The following is a 21,011-nucleotide window of genomic DNA, read 5'->3' on the forward strand; positions in this document are numbered from 1 at the left end:
AATTTTGGTCAAAGTTTTTAAAATTTGACTCCCGAAATAGAAATGGGAACTATATTTTGGGATGAAGGGAATAGTTTTTTTTTAACAAAAAGAAAAAAAATACTACTCTTATTACTCGGATGTGCACCGGTTCAGGACCAGATTGGAACTGGTTGGATCGGTGGATCGAAATCTGGGAATTTTTTCTAGTCCGATCGGCTTTGGACCTGTTGGACCGAAATTTATAGTTTTTTTATTAAAAAAAAACTATTTTTATTTTATTAAAGAGATTTATAAACTTGACACATTGAAATTTTAATAATAATTATGCTAAAGGTAACAAATAGTGAATTTTTTAAACTTTCTATCATTGTACCGGTTAAACTTTTTTTTAACATAGAAACTTTTTCTTTTACTACAAAAAAAGAAATTCTAGTACACCGGTCTTGATTGGAATTTTTCAATTTTAGACCGAATCGGAAACCCGATAATAGAATTTTATGTGGATCGAGGACCGAATCGCGCTAAAATCTTCATTTAGATCTGGTCTAATCCATATTTCAATTCAACAATAATCTTTGCATGGCCCTAACTCCTACAATATCATTTTATTATGAGACTCCTATTTGTATGAGATATATTTAAGTGGTTCATTATAAGGGCATGTTTTCCTCATCTTATTTTCAGTTCAGTTCAATTCCGTTCAGTTCAGTTTAATTCAATTAAGCTCTGGACAATACTTTTACTCTCACATATCATTCTTCATTTCAGTTCAACTGTTTTATGCCGAAGAGAACATACCCTAAATTTTGAAAATAGCCAACAATAAACATAGTATATTATTCCTTTAGCAATATGTATGATAAGTTGGTTATAATGTGATGAGTGGTTAATAAATAGTGGAAATGGTGATAATGAATTTATATACAATAAATGACAAAAAAAAACTAATCCCCAATATAGAAATAGTTTGTCCATAAAAAAAAGTTTGTCAGATAAATTTATACAAATACATTAAAAGGTTTAACCATCATTACACTATAATTTTGTTGTCTAATGTTTCAATAAAATATGATGAAGTCTTGTAATAATTATAATTAACTAAAAAGACTCTTATTACGTAACTTACAAGAGAATATTGATGTCATATTGTCTTATACAATTTCTTTTAAAGTATTGTTTAACTCAAACCTTTCATTTTTTTTGTACTTATCACGTCGTGACGTGAATGTTTCAATTTTTTAATGGACAAAAATACAAAAAATAGCAAAATAAATTATAAAATTTATAATATATTTATTTATTATAACTAATCCGATGTATTCTAAAAAAAATCTACTTTTTCATGATAAGATGAGAACTTCAGTATTCAACAGCTATTGAATACAATTGTTTACGCAGAGAGTTCAATAATGCACTAAAATCGAGGAACACAATGCTTGACGGCCGGCCTTTTTTTTTTTTTTTTTTTCAAGTTCAAACAAAGATGTCAATTGGGAAGGAGATATGGTTTCCCTTTTCTTGAATATTCTCTATGCGTGTTTCTGATACGCTTCCCTGAGACCATTCTACAATTTCACCTCAGCAAGCTTTTGTCCAACCCGAAATAACAAGATTATTATAAAGGTTTCCTCGTGTGTCTCATTATGGGATAGAAAGTCTTTGTCTACTATCATCATTTATTCATCATCATATTCATATAATCATATGGAGTCCAATAATCCTAACACTTCATCTATGCAAGTCAAAGTATAATAGGAGAAATTCTCTAGTCTTCACCAGACTACTACTAACAACTAGGTCTAATCTGGGCACTAATTGATAAGCAAATTTTGTGGTTGTTAAGTTGGAATTAGGAAGAGGTTACTTGATACTAAAAACGTTTCGGTTATCATTCTAATAGTACTTAGTTGAAGTGTTATGAGAATTGTCTTTCTTTCTGTTCTCCCCAACTTATTTTTACTTCAGTTTAACTCCAATCAGTTCAGCTCAGTTCAATTCAATTCAGTTGTTTATTATCACAATGATTTGCTTGATATAAAAATACCTATATTATTCATACTCAGATAAATTAAAGTTGCTTTATAACTACTACTCAAAAGTTGTTTTGTTTTATAAATCTAAACTTGTCAAAATTGAAATGATATTGTTATGATGAAAAATAAGAATGTATGTATCTAGAATGTCATATTTATATAATTACATCAATTAATAATACCTTATACATTTGATTGGCTCGATATTAAATAGAAGACAAGTTAATAAACAAGTAAATAAAATGAGATGAACAAGCATGTAAAATTTTATAATTGTCTTAATGATAAATGAAATTTATTTTAATTCTTTATAGAAGTATCACAATTATAATAATTTCCATCAAGTTATACTAAGTTCAGACAAGATAAGATAAGATAAGTTCAGATAATATAAGATATGTTTGGATAAGATAATATCGTATAAGATAAATTCATATAAATCAAAATAAGTTGAATCAAAGATATCCTAAACCATTCATACCCGTCAATGAATCATTAGAGATCTGGATAGTCCTACAAAGGGAGCAACAATTTATAAAAAGACCACTTACCCGATTCCTAATTGTTTTTTTTTAGTTCCCCTATTTGAATGTTCCTTAAGATAATATCATATAATATAATAACTTCAGATAAATCGAAATAAGCTGAATCAGACCCTAAACCATTCATATTCGGCAATGAACCATTCGAGATCTTGAGAGTCCTACGAAGGGAGCAAAAATTTATAAAAGATCACTTCCTCGTTCGTATTTATTTTTCCTACTTAAGAAACCCAAGTGGAGGAGAGACCCATTCCATACCACTTTTTTCAGAAGGCCTGCAACCTATCAAACCATCACTTGAGGACCACAGCAAACATGACGGGTTACGAAGAATTTCATCTGAAGAGTGAGGGAAGCCCGCCCCAACCTTTAATCCACCAACTTAGGCGAAGCAAAATCAAATCGATAATCTGATTGATAGAGCTCGACCTTGAATTGAAAATGCGATCGTTTCGCTCCTTCCATATCGACCAGATTATAATTGAGAAAATAGCCAGCCAGATCTTCTTAAAAAAAGATGCATTCCAAAATCATCCATTGTTCGAGAGCATCCTTCAAATTTGATGGAAAAACCCAACTCATACCCCATAGTTCCAACCACATGACCACAGCTTATATGAGAAAATACAGTGGAGAAGGAGGTGGTTGGGAGTTTCGGATTGAGCGTTGCAAAGAATGCAGATGCTTTCCTCCTGCGGAATTACATTTATTGAAGCCAATTTTGATCGTGTGTTAATTCTCCCCATCACCGCAAGCCATGTGAATATTTCGACCCTAGGAGGAATTAGCCCTTTCCAAATTCTTTTCCAGTTGAAAGCAGGTGGTTGGGCCTGATTCGCAGAAGCTTTGGCCAGTTCAAATGATAGTGATTTCACCGAAAAGGATCCCGATTTATCTAAAGCCCAGACCACGGAGTCCTCATTTTTAACGGATAGACAAGTCGAACCCAGGGCCTCATTTAAACTTTTCCATTCCTCAACATCTCGGGGCCTCAAGGGCCTGGTCCAAACTAAATTCCGACCCAGACATTTCCTTCCCAATTTCCGAATGCCGAAATAGTTTCGAGAGGGAGAGTGGAGATTTTATAGAGCCTGGGTATTGGGCTCTCAGCGAACGCGGCCCTAGCCAGACCTCTTGCCAGAATAGTATCTTTGTGCCATCACCCACTGATCTTCGAAATTTGGTTCTCACTAGATCATATGAGAGAAGTGTTTCACAATGCCGGCACAAATATTTCGCCATGGGCCTCCCTTAACAGGGATTTCCAGATCGTGGGGGAGTAAAACAGGGAGGTAGTTATACTTGGATTTTATCACTTTTTGCCACAAAGCATGGGGCTCATTAATAAACCTCCAAATCCACTTAACAAGGAGAGAGATGTTCCTGTGCAACAGATTTCCACAATTTAAGCCTCCCAAGACTTTAGGAAGAACCACTTGATCCCATGAGACCAAAGCCATATAAGATTTCTTCATAACACCACTCCACAGAAATTGCCGTTGGAGTCGATTAATTGCCTCAATCACCCCCTTGGGAGCCGGAAATAAAGACATGAAGTATAGGGGTAGGCTTGCTATAGAAGCCTTGATGAGAGCAAGCCTCCGGCCATAGATAGAAGCTTCCCTTTCCATGATGCAAGCTTGCTTTAATTTTTTTTATTATGATATTCCATAGTGCCAATCTCGATGTATTGCCCCCATAGGAGGCCCAAGTACATCATAGGGAAAGTCCCCACTTTGCATAACAAGCTTTTTGCCGCCTCTTGGATCCAACTATCTTCCACATGTATCCCATGAATTGAACTTTTATGGAAATTTACTTGCAATCCCGATGCAAGTTGGAAGAGAATGAGGGCCTTTTTAATATTGTGGAGATATTTCATATTTGGAGGGCAGAAATAATCGTATCATCAGCATATTGGAGATGCGTGATTTTTCCCCATCTCTAGATACTCCCCCCCTCCCAAAGGCCCAGACCCGAAGCCTTTTCAATTAACAGGCTTAGAGTTTCGACCACCAGGTCAAAGAGAAAAGGGGATAGGGGATCTCCCTGTCTCAAGCCCCGATGTAATCTGAAGGGGATTGTAGGTGTTCCGTTTATCAAAATTGAAGCAGCCGCACTTGTCACACAAGTCATAATCCAGGACCTCCAAAGCTTCGGAAATCCCATCTGAGTAAGGGTCCACTCGAGAAAAGACCACGCCACACTGTCAAATGCTTTATGAAAGTCAAGCTTCAGAATTGTAGATTTTATCTTCAATCTTTGACAAGATTCTATGAGTTCTCCGGTAATCAGAGCTCCATCCAATATTTGCCTACCCGCAATGAAAGAAGATTGATGAGGACCTATGAGGGAGTTCATCACTCCTTGAAGTCTCCTGGAAAGAAGCTTCGCAATAATTTTGTAGACACATCCGACCATGCTTATTGGTCTATAATCTTTAAAACCCTCCGGGTTTTCGCATTTGGCAATCAGAGCTATGAAGGCAACATTTGACCCCTTAGGGAGGCAGGAGGAGTGATAGAAATCTTCAATGATGCCGTAGATATCATTCTTTATTACTTCCCATGAGGCCTTAATAAACCTGAAGTTAAAACCATCTGGCCCAGGGGCCTTTTGCGCGTTACATGAATCAACTGCACTATCTATTTCCAACCTGCTAAATGGGGCAGTTAGAAACGACGCCTGCTCATCTGAAAGAGTACGGAAATTCAGGCCCGTGAAGAGAGGCCTATATGAATGATCTTCATGGAAGATATTTCTGAAAAAAGAGACTGCTTCTTTTTGAATATCTGCAAAATTATCAACAATAATACCGTTAGCGGAAACGGAAGTTATACAATTTCTTCTCTTTCTGGATGAAGCCAAAGCATGGAAATACTTTGTATTCTTATCACCCTCCTTCACCCATTTAGCCCTGGAATTTTGGGCCCAATATGTTTCCTTTCTTCTAAGCCATCCCCATAATTCAGCTTGCGCATTTCTTCTCTCGGAGATTTCGTCATCAGTGAGAGTTTTGTTATCTGCAAGCATATCGATCTCATGGATTCGTTCCTCTAGTTCCGATATCTGCTGATCAATCTTGCCAAAAACTGATAGGTTCCATGATTTCAACCCTAATTTCACTTCTTTAAGCTTGTCCCCAAAGCCGAGAGAATTGTGCTTCGCCCATACCTCCTTGATTTTTTCTAAACATCCAGGGTGAAGAAGCCAACAGTCTTGAAATCTGAACGGTTTTGGACCCCAATCAATTTCTTCAGTTTTAATCAAGATAGGATTGTGATCCGAAATCGACCTATTCAAGATCTCAGCAGCCATGTGAGGAAAGGTATTAAGCCATTCAGGGCTTATCAATAATCTGTCAAGTTTACTTTTAGCTTGACCACGATGCCATGTGAAGCATCCGTTTGAGCAGTTTATCTCTGTAAGGCACATCTGCTGAATAAAGTTCTGAAAATCCTTCATACCTGCTAGTGAAGCTGAGTGGCTGCCTCTCTCAATAGGGTCCAAAACCTCGTTAAAATCGCCCAAGATTAAACATGGAAGACTCGTCACGTTGTGGAATTCTACTATATCCTGCCAGATTATAGCTCTTTCCTCCTTATTACAAGGATTATAAATATTAATAAGAGTGCCATTGAAGTGGCAGGAAGATAGAAGACCGCAAATAGCGATCCAATTTTTTTCTATCTTATGAGAACTGGCTTTGAAATAATCTCCTTTCCACATTGTGATAATTCCACCCGAATTCCCGATAGAAGGGGAAAAAAGCCACTCTATGTTTGTCGAGTTCCACAGAGATTTTATTATCTTGGAGTTGCACATTTCCATTTTAGTTTCTTGAATAAAAACAAAATGGGGATCATTTTTGCTTATGAGTTTACGTAGAGAACTACGCTTTATTCTGGAGTTGAGACCCCTGATGTTCCAAGATATTCCTATCATTTCAATTTGGACAATATTATGAGAAAACGATGAAGGAACTTACTGTTGAAAACCATCCCAGACATGCTTCTGCCCATGAAGAATCAACTCGATCCGAGATCTTAGTTCAGAAATTGGACCATGAAAAACGAGACCCAGAGTATCTGCCATCTCAATTATATCATCAGCATTGATTCCACCAGCCTCCACATTCAACTTGAATTGAGATTGCACAAAATTATCGTTTGCAGAGGTACGCCTTGACTTCCTTTTTTTTCCATTTTTTTTCTTCTTGGGCAGTCTTGAAATGGGCTGGAATGTTATCTTCGAATCCAGGAGGGAATAAAGGCCCAGAACATGAGATGGATTCGTTAGTGCCAGAGGAGGAGTTGGGCTTGGACGATTGTCTGAGAAGAGGACCAAATTTGTTGTGAACTTTAATGGGCGAAGTAATTGAATTACCAAACTTGGGCTGGGCTGGAGAGATTGGAGGGGTATTATTTTGGGCTTTTGGTTTTAAAGGGGAAGGTACCAGGGATTTGGACCGAGATCTAGTTGGCGAAATTGAAGGGGGTGGACATAATTTTTGTGATGCACTGGATAATTTTGGACTTCTAGGGAAAGATGAGGGACCTTTAATTGGCTCAATTAATGAGGCGTGGTTTATGGTCTGTAGTTGATAGTTTCCATTTGGAAAATCGAAGGATTTTTTTGGGGAAGTGTAAAGTTGCGGCTCCTGGGTGGTAGGAGTGGGGGAGCCCACTGCCAAATTATTGCTTGTCAGAGGCTCGTCAATTTGAAAATGATTATTCGACTTTTCTGGGCTGAAAGTGGAATTGACAGGATTTTTGGCAGACTGGACAGGTGCTTCAGTGCTTGATTTTTGTGGCCTAATCTTTGCCAACCTGATTTCTGACACATACACTGGATATGTTTTGTCACCAATGCTCATAGCTAATTTACCATTTAGATCAAAGAGGCTATCCGTGAAAATTAGGATATGAGCACAGTCGAACTCATCATAATTGACTGATATGACTCGTCCAAAGATACACCCGATCTTATAAAAATTTTCGTACCCCCATGCAATCAATGGCACACCATAGACTCTAATCCAGGTCTCCCTCCACAAAGAGGAAGATTGATCATTGACATTCTGCACTGTCAAGAACCACCTATCCAGCCATTTGTCTTCCATTATGGCTTTTTTGTCCTCAAAAGTGTCAAAAATGATAAGGTGCATCATACCCCCCATTGCTTTTATTTTAATGCAGTTTACACCTTCTGAGCATATGTGATCCATAATACTTTCGGAAGATTGAGAAGAGGATGCAATTGCAATTGCACTTCTCCCTAGCATTTCTTGATTCTCCTCATTGATCTTTCCTTCAAAGGCTGCCATATAATCATCATCAAGATCGATCTCCCCCAAGGAGTTCCTAGTGTTTTCCGTATCTTCCCCGAGAGCACGTGAGCTCATTTGCCTGTGACGTGTTGGTTTCGGAATGGCTGTGTTTTTGTTGTTTGGTAGTGGAGGACTATTAAAACCTGGTGGGTTTCGGATAGGAGGATATTGTTTTGTGTGGAATGTGGGAGGAGGATTTTGAGGATTTTGAATAGGTGAAGGTTTTGGCTGAGGGTTCACTGCTTCCTTGTAAGTTCGCCAGTCTCTTTTCGCCTGGTGATTGTTTATTCCTTTTGTCGCACTAGGTTTTTGGAACCATTTTGGGGGAGGAGGTAAATTAAAGTGAAAATGTTTATTGATAGATGAGGGAGATTTGTCATACTTGGCCGGATAAACTGTGATATGACCTGTTTCCACCTTCCTTCTGTTTTCGTCTCTAATGGCTGTGGGTAAGGACTGAGGATATTTGAACTGGACAAAGGCGCATTTTAGTTTGCTTTGTGGACGGATTACGGGGATGTAGATGAATTCGATAGGGCCATGGGTTTTGAAGATTTTGGCTATATCATGTGTGGAGTAATGGAGAGGAAGATGATTTACAAAGCAGGTGTGCTTTGCCTGGGGAGATTTTGGCGCTCTCTTTCGTCTTTGAACCGTCTGCCATGGATATTCATGGTTTCTCTCTCTAGGGGCACTCTCGTTCTCTCTCATCTCTCTCTATTAAAGCTTATTCTCACTTTCATATGGAAGTTGAGCATAAAGTAATTGTATAAACATAGTATATTATTCCTTTAACAATATGTATGATAAGTTGGTAATGTGATAAGTGGTTAATAAATAATGGAAAGGGTAATAATGAATTTATATACAATAAATGACAACAAAAAAAACTAATCCCCATTATTTATAGAAATAGTTTTGTCCATAAAAAAAGTTTGTCGTCTAAATTTATAAAAATATATTAAAAGACATGCGAAAGAAAGCTTATGTGCCACGTGACACTTTGCACAAATTTTCAATGCAAATGTTTTATGTCTATGTATACTCCTTACTTTAAAAAAAAAACGTGTAAGTGTAAGTGTTAGGAAATCGGTGTTGTAGTTTGATTAATGCGGAACAGAAAATCAACGAAATAATGAAGGTAAGAAAACTATAAAGATGAACAAACAAATAACACAAGGATTTACGTGGTTCAGTCAAATTTGACCTACATCCACAGGTGGGGGATTAGAGCTTCTTCACTATAATGGAGAAAATCAGAGAGAATAATACAAGGAGTCCTAAATCTAGAGGCTAAAAGTGTTTCATAAGTTGTGTTAATAATAATGAACACTAAGAGCCCTTTTATAATCATAAGGAACCCGTACAAACCCTAAAAGATAACCTAAAAACGAAAAATATCGGAAAAACGCGTTCAGCGCCCAAAATCGCGCACCGCCCGATTAGGTCGGGCCAAAACCGCCCGATCGGGCCCGGGACAAAACTGCTTCGTCAGTTTTTCGTAAAACAGTCATAACTTTCTCGTTTCTCATCGAAATTGGGCATATGACCTATCGTTGGAAAGCTCTTTGAACAAGCTATCACCTCCAATTTGAATCACATCAAAATCATCTATAGATTGAGAGATATGTGCATTCAAAGTTAGCCTTATGCCATTCACAAGATTTCAAGTCATATTTAACAGTAAGGTATCGGAGAATCGAACACGTGACCTTTTGAATGAAAAGTAAGAGCTTAACTATCAATACACTATGACTTTGTTGTCTAATGTTTCAAATACAATATGATGAAGTCCTGTAATAATTATAATTAACTAAAAAGACTTCCACAAGTATATACATCTCTAATACTCTTATTACGTAACTTACAAGAGAATATTGATGTCATATTCTCTTACTACCATTCCTTTTAAGGTATTTAACTCAAACCTTTCAAAAAAAATTTACTTTCACGTCGTAACGTGAATTTTTCAATTTTTTTGCGGACAAAAAATACAAAAAGTAGCAAAATAAATTATAAAATTTGAAAATAATAACATAATTATTTGTTGTAACTAACCTGAGACATTGTCTCGAAAAAAAACTATTTTTTCAGGATAACATGAGAACCTTCATTATTCCTATAACAGTTTGTATGTTAAGTTGGTAATTTGATAAGTGGTTAATAAATAGTGAAAATGATAATAATGAATTTATATACAATAAATGACAAAAAAAAACTAATCCCCAATATTTATAAAAATAGTTTTGTCCATAAAAAAGTTTGTCCTCTAAATTTATACAAATATATTAAAAGACGTGTGAAAGAAAGCCTATGTGCCCTGTGACGCTCTACTCCAAATTCTAATGCAAATATTTTATATCTATGTATACTCCTCACTTAAACAAAATGTGTAAGTGCAAGGTACCGATCATGTGACCTTTTAAATGAAAAATAAGAAGCTAAGCATCAATACAATATGACTTTGTTGTCTAATGTTTCAAATAAAATATGATGAAGTCTTGTAATATTTATAATTAACTAAAAAGACTTAAACAAATATATACATCTGTAACACTTTTGTTAGGTAACTTACAAGAGAATATTGATGTCATATTATCTTATTACCATTCCTTTTAAGGTATTGTTTAACTAAAAAAAAAATTATTTATTATGTTGTGACGTAAATTTTTCAATTTTTTAATGGACAAAAAATCAAAAAGTAGCAAAATAAATTATAAAATTTAAAAATAATAACATATTTATTTATTGTAACTAATTCGAATATTGTTAAAAAAACACTATTTTTCATGATAAGATGGAGAACCTTCAGTATTCAACGGCTATTGAATACAATTGTTTACGTAGAGAGTTCAATAATGCACTAAAATCGAGGAACATAATGCTTGACGGCCGGCCTTTTTGTTTTTTTTTTTTTAATGTTCAAACAAAGATGTCAATTGGGAAGGAGATATGGTTTCCCTTTTCTTGAATATTCTCTATGCGTGTTTCTGATACGCTTCCCTGAGACCATTCTACAATTTCACCTCAGCAAGCTTTTGTCCAACCCGAAATAACAAGATTATTATAAAGGTTTCCTCGTGTGTCTCATTATGGGATAGAAAGTCTTTGTCTACTATCATCATTTATTCATCATCATATTCATATAATCATATGGAGTCCAATAATCCTAACACTTCATCTATGCAAGTCAAAGTATAATAGGAGAAATTCTCTAGTCTTCACCAGACTACTACTAACAACTAGGTCTAATCTGGGCACTAATTGATAAGCAAATTTTGTGGTTGTTAAGTTGGAATTAGGAAGAGGTTACTTGATACTAAAAACGTTTCGGTTATCATTCTAATAGTACTTAGTTGAAGTGTTATGAGAATTGTCTTTCTTTCTGTTCTCCCCAACTTATTTTTACTTCAGTTTAACTCCAATCAGTTCAGCTCAGTTCAATTCAATTCAGTTGTTTATTATCACAATGATTTGCTTGATATAAAAATACCTATATTATTCATACTCAGATAAATTAAAGTTGCTTTATAACTACTACTCAAAAGTTGTTTTGTTTTATAAATCTAAACTTGTCAAAATTGAAATGATATTGTTATGATGAAAAATAAGAATGTATGTATCTAGAATGTCATATTTATATAATTACATCAATTAATAATACCTTATACATTTGATTGGCTCGATATTAAATAGAAGACAAGTTAATAAACAAGTGAATAAAATGAGATGAACAAGCATGTAAAATTTTATAATTGTCTTAATGATAAATGAAATTTATTTTAATTCTTTATAGAAGTATCACAATTATAATAATTTCCATCAAGTTATACTAAGTTCAGACAAGATAAGATAAGATAAGTTCAGATAATATAAGATATGTTTGGATAAGATAATATCGTATAAGATAAGTTCATATAAATCAAAATAAGTTGAATCAAAGATATCCTAAACCATTCATACCCGTCAATGAATCATTAGAGATCTGGATAGTCCTACAAAGGGAGCAACAATTTATAAAAAGACCACTTACCCGATTCCTAATTGTTTTTTTTAGTTCCCCTATTTGAATGTTCCTTAAGATAATATCATATAATATAATAACTTCAGATAAATCGAAATAAGCTGAATCAGACCCTAAACCATTCATATTCGGCAATGAACCATTCGAGATCTTGAGAGTCCTACGAAGGGAGCAAAAATTTATAAAAGATCACTTCCTCGTTCGTATTTATTTTTCCTACTTTCCCTATATGAATGCTCCTTAAAGTTCAGATATATTACAAAGAAGTAAGAGAAAGGTAATAGAATGCAAGGTGAGAAGTTCATAAACTAAGAAAAACGTAATGTAATGTATGGGTTTTCACCAAATGCCTCCGAGTTTCCACGAAATTCACCGAATACCCTCGTACTTTTGAAAATACTTCTGATACCCCTCGATTTCAACATAATACACTCAAATGTCCTTATTGACTAACAGTATTAACCGTTGTTAGTCTTAATCCTAATTAATTAAATCCTAATTAGCCTTAATTAATCTAACTAAATCCTAACTTCTAATCCTAAATCTTAACCCTAGCCCTTCCACCACCCCTTCCCACCCTCCCAGCAGCCCCCTTCCCACCACCCCTCCCCCACCCTCTCAGCAGCCCCCTCCCCCACCCCATCAGCCCCTCTCCCACCACCGCCCAACATCCCCCCTCCCCAACGCCCCACAGCCCCTCCCTTTCCCCCACCCCCGCAGCCCCTCCCTTTACCCCACCCCAGCACCCCCGTCATTTTCCCCACCCCTGCAGCACCCTGTCGATTTTCCCACCCCTGTCAATTTTCGCACCGTCCCCCACCCGTTCTGCACCCAAACCCCCACCCCTGTCAATATTCGTGAAGTCGAACAGCCGACAAGCCGATACGAGCCCAAAAATCAACGGGGGTGGGGGGTTTGGGTGCAGAATGGGTGGGGGGGAGGGTGCGAAAATCGATGGGGTGGGGGAGGGGTAGGGAAATCAATGGGGTGTTGCGGGGGTGGGGAAAACGACGGGGGTGATGGTGTAAGGGAGGGGGCCGCGGGGGGTTGGGGAGGGGGCTGCTTGGTGGTGGAGGGAGGGGGGGCTGCTGGGTGGGGGAGGGATGGTGGAAGAGGGTAAGGATTAGGGTCAAGATTACACGCTGAAGTATACTACCTCTGTATTTTTTTACCTTTCCTACTTTGACTTTGCACATTTGTCAATGCACTTATTCTACATTAAATATCTTTCATTACATATTAGTAAAAATTATAATAATTGAATATTAATAAAGTACTCATTGAGACGAATCAAACAAGACCCATCCCACATGACTATATTTTTTTCTTGTATATTGAGAAAAATTTAAAAGATTCCCTCTAATTGTGAATAGTGTCAAAATTCTAAAATTCTAAGAGTGTTCCCAACCGTTGCCCTCCTTGTGGGTTATGAGGAGAGAGAGTATAAAAGTAATATTAGTTTATTAGGATAGAAAAAATTTGGCTAAAAAAACTTCTGCCTAGCTCTTCATGATGGACCAAGAAAAAGAGGAGCAAAGAAGGAACTGGATGAGAGAGAAAAAATGATAGGGTAGTGGAAGAGTGAGAAAGTAATAAAATAATCAATGACCACAAACTATATGGCAACCATTGGTTGTTCTCTAAATGAGAAAGATAAAAAAATACAGAAGAATTATTAGTTATATATTGGGCCAATAAAATGCGTGATACTCTGGTTCACAATTAGACTATTACGAATAGCCGAACAGGACCTAAACTTATACACTATATAGGTTAGAAAAACTCGTGTGAATTTTTGCTTGCTTGAAGATAAAAAAAATTGTGCTCTTTAGGAGAGGTTCCCCATTCTTTCAGTTGACTAATATGGTAAATTATTCCCTGTAAATGTCAACTGCAATATCTGTCATCGATTTCCAGAAGATGAAAAGCATCTATGTAGGGATTGTGAGATTTCTTCGCATGTATGGTCATCCTCTACACTTGGAATCAAAACTCACTCAAGTGAATTCATTCCCATAGATGAATGGATCAGAAATTTTCTCCAACTTTTCTGGAGAGAAGACGGAGTAAAGTCTGAGCGAGTTAGAGAGTTTGTAGTTACTCTCTGGTCAATCTGGCTTCACAGAAACAACGTGGTGTTTAGGAATTTATTCGAAGACCCGTCAATTATCATAGAAAGGAAAAACATCATTCTTGGAGAGTATGACGAGAGTAACAAAATAAAAGGGACTCATCTCAAGCGCGCTTTATCAGATTCCGATTCCCACCATAGGAACTCGCTCCCCCTAAATACCGGACAGCAGGATACATGCAGAGTTTTGGTAGATGGAGCTTGGAAAAGACATAAGCAGAATTATCCAAGAGCGGGCATAGGATGGACGACTTATATGAACGGAGACAAGATATTTGAGGGCAATGCAATAGTCTCAGCTTCTTCATCTCTTCAAGCAGAAGCTCTTGCAGTATATAGAGGCTTGTGCGAAGCATACTCAAAAGGATTCCGTCATATACAAATCCTTTCAGACTCGACGGAAGTTGTTCGTGCAACGAAAAGCCAGCAACAAGCAGTAGAGATCGCCACAATAATGCATGATATCAGAGCAATTTTCCAGAGTATCCCCCATTGGGAAATCAAAAGGGTTCGTAGAGACGACATTGTCGTAGCGCACAATTTAGCGATAGCGGCTAGATTAGGTAAATTATTATTATAGGGCTTGCCTATGTGTTCTTGTCGCCAAAAAAAAAAATGGTAAATTATATAACCGGAGCTTATAAAATCGAAGTAAACTAGAAAGCTATCAAAAGGATATACACCAAATATGAAAAATATACACTAACCTACGGAATATTACATTATAATATTAACGTTATTTTACCTTTTTTTTTTCCTTTTTTACTATTGTCAATTTTAGCTTACTTGAAGATAAAAAACAATGATTCTTCACCAGGTACACTTAGAATTTTAAAATTCATGGGGTACTCATATATTATGAAAAATATATTAGTTATCCTTACAATTTCAATAAAATTTACAAAATAACCTTAATGATTAACAATGTCAAGTTTCGATTAGTCATTAACTCTTATTATAGTCACTAACCCTTATTAATCCCTCTAACTCCTAGCCCCCTAACACCTAACCCCAACCCTAATGCCCTAACCCCTAGCCACCACCTCCACCACCCTCTCCGCCCACCCCCGCAGCCCCCTCCTCCTTCCTCCCTCCCTCGCGGCCCCCTACCCCCCGAATGCTCCTGCTTTTTTAGTTCTTTCTCCTCGGCTAGAAAGGACGTGGCCACACTGCTGCTTTGTACTTTTTCTATCCGGCAACACTGCACCATCTTTTCCAGCGATTACATTGTTTTATTCTCGTTTGAAATTTGCTAAAAGAACGCTTGAATTTGATGGAAATCAATGAAATTAGTTCAAATTTTAGTTTTGTTGTTAAAATGTAGGGTTGCGGGGGTGGAGGAGGGGGATCGGACTACGTGGTCGGGAGAAGGTGGGGGCTGCGAGGTAGGATGGATGGGGGCCTGTGTGGGTGGGGGAGGGTGGGGGGCTTGCGGCGATGCTGGGCTGAAGGGGGTAGGGTGGGGGTGGTTGGGTGGTTAGGGTTAGGACATTAGGGTTGGGTTAGGGTTCTAGGGGTTAGTGTTAGAGTGGTTAATTAGGATTAATGACTAACGAAAACTTGACGTCGTTAGTCATTAAGGGTATTTTGTGAATTTTATTGAAATAGTAAGGGTACCTGTTGCACTTTTCAAACTATAGGAGTAATACATGAATTTTAAAAGTCCACAGGAATAACTGGTGAAAAAACCGTAAAATTTATTCACTCTATCCCTTCAAAATTATGCTCTTTATACTATGTTAATCATAAGAGATTTCAATTCTTTTTTGTGACTGATATGGTAAAATATATGACCGAATCATATAAGATCATAGTAAACAAGGAAGGATATACACCAAATGTGAAAGATATTCACTCGTGCATAAAGTATTATCTTACACGCTCCATTACTTTTTAATATTGAAATATTGTTGATTTTCTCTTACTTGAAAATAAAAATTATGCTCTACGTAATTTTTTTTTATTGGTATGGTAAGATGAATATCCATAACATCTGAAGCACCTCCCAATTCCCACCAACAACGTCAATCTTGATTCTTAAAACATTTTTTCAGCTCTAGGTAGTATTTATATTCTTTAATTTGTATATATTTTTTTCTTACCTTCAAAATAAAATTGAATGGAGATTAGAACAATTTTACATTTTTACCAAATGTCTTACATATACATTTCATGGATATAAAGCTTATATTCAAATTATATTTCTCAACCCATTAAACCATATTTTATTTATAAAAAATTACAACTATGAATTGTAGAGTATTTGAAAACTAACAAAACCCTGAAATTAGCACAAGTTTTTAACCTTATCCGAAATCTAGTCAAATTAAACTTACTTAACCAATGGGCATAAATTTTTACTCCATATAATTTGCTGGCGACCCTTTCTTGAAGCTGTATTTGACCTGTCTACTACAAAACCGAATACATCGCTCCTAATTTTATCTTTATTAAACACAATTTATACGCATCATATATACTTCTAATGCTCCCCAAATTTACACACCAAGCAAAATATATTCCCATCAAATTAAAACACACACTTTTTAGAAACTTTTTCCCCTTTATCTTCTCTAACAAAACGTTTTTTTTTTTTTTTTATTTTCTCCTTTTTCTAATGTTTTTTGGATAAACTTCTACTCCAGCTAGAAAATAGCCAATTTGAGCTCACCCATAACCTAATCAATTACATTATATATATATTATCACAACACAAATAGATAAATAAAGCGAAATTGAGATTTTGGAAAAAAGGGAAAAAAATAAAAAGTGAAGATTAGAGAGAGAAAGTAAGAGAGAGAAACACAAAACACAAAACACAAAAAATATAAGGGACAATGAGCGTTTGCAGGAATAGTGTGAACTCATTCATAGGCCTTCCTCCTGTGTTGGAGGAAGACCACTTCTCTCAAGCATTTCATCAAACACTTGGTGTTCCTTCACCACCTTCATCTCCACCCTATTTTCCACCCAATTATCTCAATCTCACCCTTAATCCACTTAAACCCATCAAAGTCCTTGACCCCCTCACCACTTCTCCGGCGGTTTCCGCCGGAGATCTCGCCGGAGATTCCAGAAATTCCGGTCATATTGACCTTATGTCGTGCACAGAAAGTCTTGGGTTCGAAAGTTCCGAAGAGATGATGTCTAGTTTAGACGATCTGGGTAGTTTTGAAAGTTGCAATTCTCGTAGAAATAATGGAGGATTATCATCATCATCATCGTCGAGTTTTTTCTTGAGGAGGAGAGAGAAAAGGGTGTCGAGTTTATTGGAGGAGAAGAATTTTCCGCCACCATTAACGAGTTTAAGTGAGAATGGAAGGAGAAATTTTACACTTAAATCAATGAGAAATAATGGAAGATTACAAATTGTTGGGGTTATGACTGAACACCCAGAAATTCTTTATGCTTCTCGTGATAATGGACGCCTCAGATTACATCTTGTCAAAGATGTAAATCATCATCATCATCATCATGATCATCACGATAATCATGATGAAAAAGAAAAAAACACAGAGGAGAGAGAAAAAGAAGAAGAGAGAGAAAAAACAGAGGAAGAAAATCAAGAAGATGACGTGGCGGAGGATGATGATGATGATGAGGAAGAAGAAGAAGAGGAGGAGAGAGAGTGGAAGAATCCGACGGTGGGGAGGTTACGACGGTGGTGTTATTACCACCGTCCGATGCACGTGTGGGGTCCACAACAACAACAAAATACTAGATATGTGACGACTATATGAGTTTATGGTGGGTACGCGTTGCAGAGGATTAGATCAGGTTAAAGGGATTTGATTTTTTACATTATTATTTTTTTCCGAAAATAGAAATATTGTTTATTATATTGGTGAGAATTGAGAAAGAGTTAGTTGGCGGGAGAACGACGCGTTTTGACCCGCTGATTTTTGGCGGTAAAAATGTTGGTTGTGTTTCAACTAGGGCTGGCAAAAGCTGACACGACACGATAACACGACACGAACACGACCTGAAAAAACCGGGTTAGGGTTGAGATTTTCGACACGAAAAGTTAAATGGGTCGACACGAACACGACCTGAAAGTTAAATGGGTTAGGTTAAGGTTGAATTTTCTAACACGAAACCAACCTGAATTGACCTGAAAATATAAAAGCCCAAAAAAAATCGAAAAATAAATACCAGAATTTTAATTAGGCCCAAATACCTACTAACAAACTTTAAGCCCAACCCTAAAATAAACCCTAAAATTCATTTAGATTAGGTTGATGCTCGCCGCTTTCTCTAACTCTCTCATTTCACTGTTTCACTTTCAACTTCGAACTCACTCTCTCTCTCTTCTCTCTTCTCTCAAAAAAATCAGAAAAAATAAAAATCAAAATCGAAAAATCAAAATAAAATTACGAGAAGATTGTACAACAATTCAGACAAACGTTGAGGTAATTTTCCTTCATTGTTGATTTCATTTTCAATAATTGCATGTTTGTTTTTGAAGTAATTAGATGTTTATTTTTGAAGTAATTACATATTTTTTCTCGAACTAATTACATGTTTATTTATGAAGTAAGTCCGTGTTTATTTTCGAACTAATTACATGTTGATTCTCGACTAATTATATGACTAATTTTATAGTAATTTTATGACTAATTTTTGAGTAATTACTTAGATAATTTTCGAGTAAAATTTTTGCAAATTTTAAAATAATTTTGGTTTTTTTTTTTACATTTTATATCTATTTGTTTGTTTGTTTGATGTTGTAAAAATTTTGTGAATGGATTTTGCTTATTTTTTTAAGATAGTAGATTAAGGTTTCAACTTTGCAGATTAGTGGAGTTATCCTCTGAATTTCTTGTTAGATTCTATAAAATGAATGTTGTTTAAGTTAGCTTTCTATGGGGACTTAGTACATTTTTAATATGTGTATATGTACATATGCAGAAGCGTAAGAGCCTAAGAGTATCATCATTTCAATGACATGCACTGGTGTTACATTTCGATCGACTATTATTTGTGTTACTGCACACATGTGCTAGTATATACCAGAATTTTAGCCCAAGGATGAATTGTGAGTTTGTGACTATTGTGAAAAGTAAAATTTCGATTTGTGCACTCTCTTAAAGACCTGACAAGAATTGCTTTCTTTCAAATGATTTGTTTGGCTACAAACTCAAATACGGCTTAAGTTTTGTATCTAGAGTTCATGGATGTTTATAATTTTTGTTGGTTGATTCTCTAGTGACAAGTTTAATTATTGCCTGTGATTATGTGTAGTAGTTGTTATTTTGTATTGTGCCTGTAGTAAACGTTGATTTGTGAAGAGAACTTTCTTAGATTTGTTATTATATATTCTGTAAATACAAGTAATTAATCCTAGATTTCAGAACATCAAATGCTAATTTGTGACTTTATTATCTAAGTATAAGCTAATTATAGTTTATTTATCTTATTATCTAAGTATAAGCTAATTTCTATTTATATATTTGAAGTATTATATATTCTGTAAATACAAGTAATCAATCCTAAATTCCAAACATCAAATGCTAATCTGTGACTTTGTTATCTAAGTATGTAATTTCAGTTTGGTATCCTCTAACTTATGTCTTCGTGTCTTGTGCTTTAGGACTTTGATGAATTCTGGACTAAAAGCAAGTGTGGTTAACAAAGATTACTTGGATATGTATTTTGAAGACGCTCTTCTCCCACGAACTACTAATTTGGATGTTCTCATTAACCAGAGGATCCTCAGATTATTAACTTATTTATTTTAGTTAATTACTTATTTCATTTAACTCATGCTTGAATCTTTGATTAGCTAATCATACGATGGACGATACACCAATCCCGAGTCCGGCAATGAGCTCCGGTTTTAATGGAAGTAGTTCTAAGAAATGAGAATTTGTCTTGATTAGTTGATTATGCATGTCAAGAACTTTGGATTTGTTGTTAGTTTTAGAACTTAAAACTTTGAACTTTGCTATTGGTTGTGAACTTTGAACTTTCTTTAATTTATTTTGGGTTGTCTGTAAAAATTAATGTGGGATGTAATTTGAATTTAGATTTTGAATGCTCAATGATCATGGTTTGACAGGTTTATAAAATCAGGTTGTAAGTAGGTTACAACCGGGTTAAGAGGTTCGGGTCAACCTGAAAATTTCAGGTCAAAACAGGTTCAGTTAACCCGGTTTTATATTATGTTGCAAAAAAAAAAACGGGTCAAACAGATCAGGTCAGGTCAACCCGAAAAAAAACAGATCAGGTTAGGTTTCAAGTAATTGACCCGAATAATAAATGGATCAGGTTAGGGTTGGGGGGTAGCTGACCCGTTTAGATATGATCCGAACACGAACACGACACGACCTGATCTGTTTGCCAGCCCTAGTTTCAACGGTCGAATTGGTAGCTGCCACTACTACTATTAGCAAAAAAGAAAATTTTAGGAGAGAAGGGAATTTGACATATTTCTTGATTTTCATTCTTTTTGGAAATAAACTTATCCTATTATTCTTTTAATCATATTTCTCTTTCTTTTGTTTACATATTCTTTTTGATCCTTTTCTAACGTAGAGTGGAGAAATTGCTATGGTTAGATCTTGCATGTTTTAGTTCCATAGCATTAATAAAGTAAGGAAAATTATAAATTTTTGTGTTATGTGTGCTTTTTTTTTTTTTTTTTTACTCTTTTACAAATTTGAAATTTGATTTTGTTTAAAAAGAAAAAGAAACAAAAATAAAGCTATCAGCTGTTGTTTTGTTACTTGTTTTCCAATCTCTACTAAAAAAAAAGTGTAGCAATCTCTCTTCCAAAACAAAAAAGTGTCGCATAATGTTGTGTTTTTTTAAAATCAATTTATTTAGATTAAGTTATTCTTAATTCCTACATAAACAGTCCAAAATACTTTTCTTTTTCTTTCAAAATATGTATCCTATTTATTGTTTTATTATCATTTTCAAGAACATTTATTGCTTTTTGATTTTTTGAAAAGAAAAAAGAAAATAAAGA

The 21,011-nt window shown here is 35.6% G+C and overlaps 1 protein-coding gene across 2 annotated transcripts; it reads left to right on the forward strand.

Annotated features, from left to right (window-relative positions):
* Positions 1 to 16,526: 16,526 nt before the first annotated feature.
* LOC104891050 (protein FANTASTIC FOUR 1) lies at positions 16,527 to 20,082 on the forward strand. 2 transcript variants are annotated; one of them, XM_048643292.2, is made up of 2 exons: positions 16,527 to 18,450; positions 19,632 to 20,082. In XM_048643292.2, the coding sequence occupies exon 1, from the start codon at positions 16,879 to 16,881 to the stop codon at positions 17,779 to 17,781; it is 903 nt and encodes a 300-aa protein (XP_048499249.1). In that variant the 5' UTR covers positions 16,527 to 16,878; the 3' UTR covers positions 17,782 to 18,450; positions 19,632 to 20,082. The 2 variants fall into 2 exon arrangements, with proteins under 2 accessions (XP_048499249.1, XP_057250329.1); XM_057394346.1 differs by lacking the exon at positions 19,632 to 20,082 and adding an exon at positions 18,950 to 19,457.
* The last annotated feature ends 929 nt before the right edge of the window (positions 20,083 to 21,011 follow it).

This window comes from Beta vulgaris, chromosome 4, assembly GCF_026745355.1.
Source record: "Beta vulgaris subsp. vulgaris cultivar EL10 chromosome 4, EL10.2, whole genome shotgun sequence".
Classification (NCBI taxonomy): Eukaryota; Viridiplantae; Streptophyta; class Magnoliopsida; order Caryophyllales; family Amaranthaceae; genus Beta; species Beta vulgaris.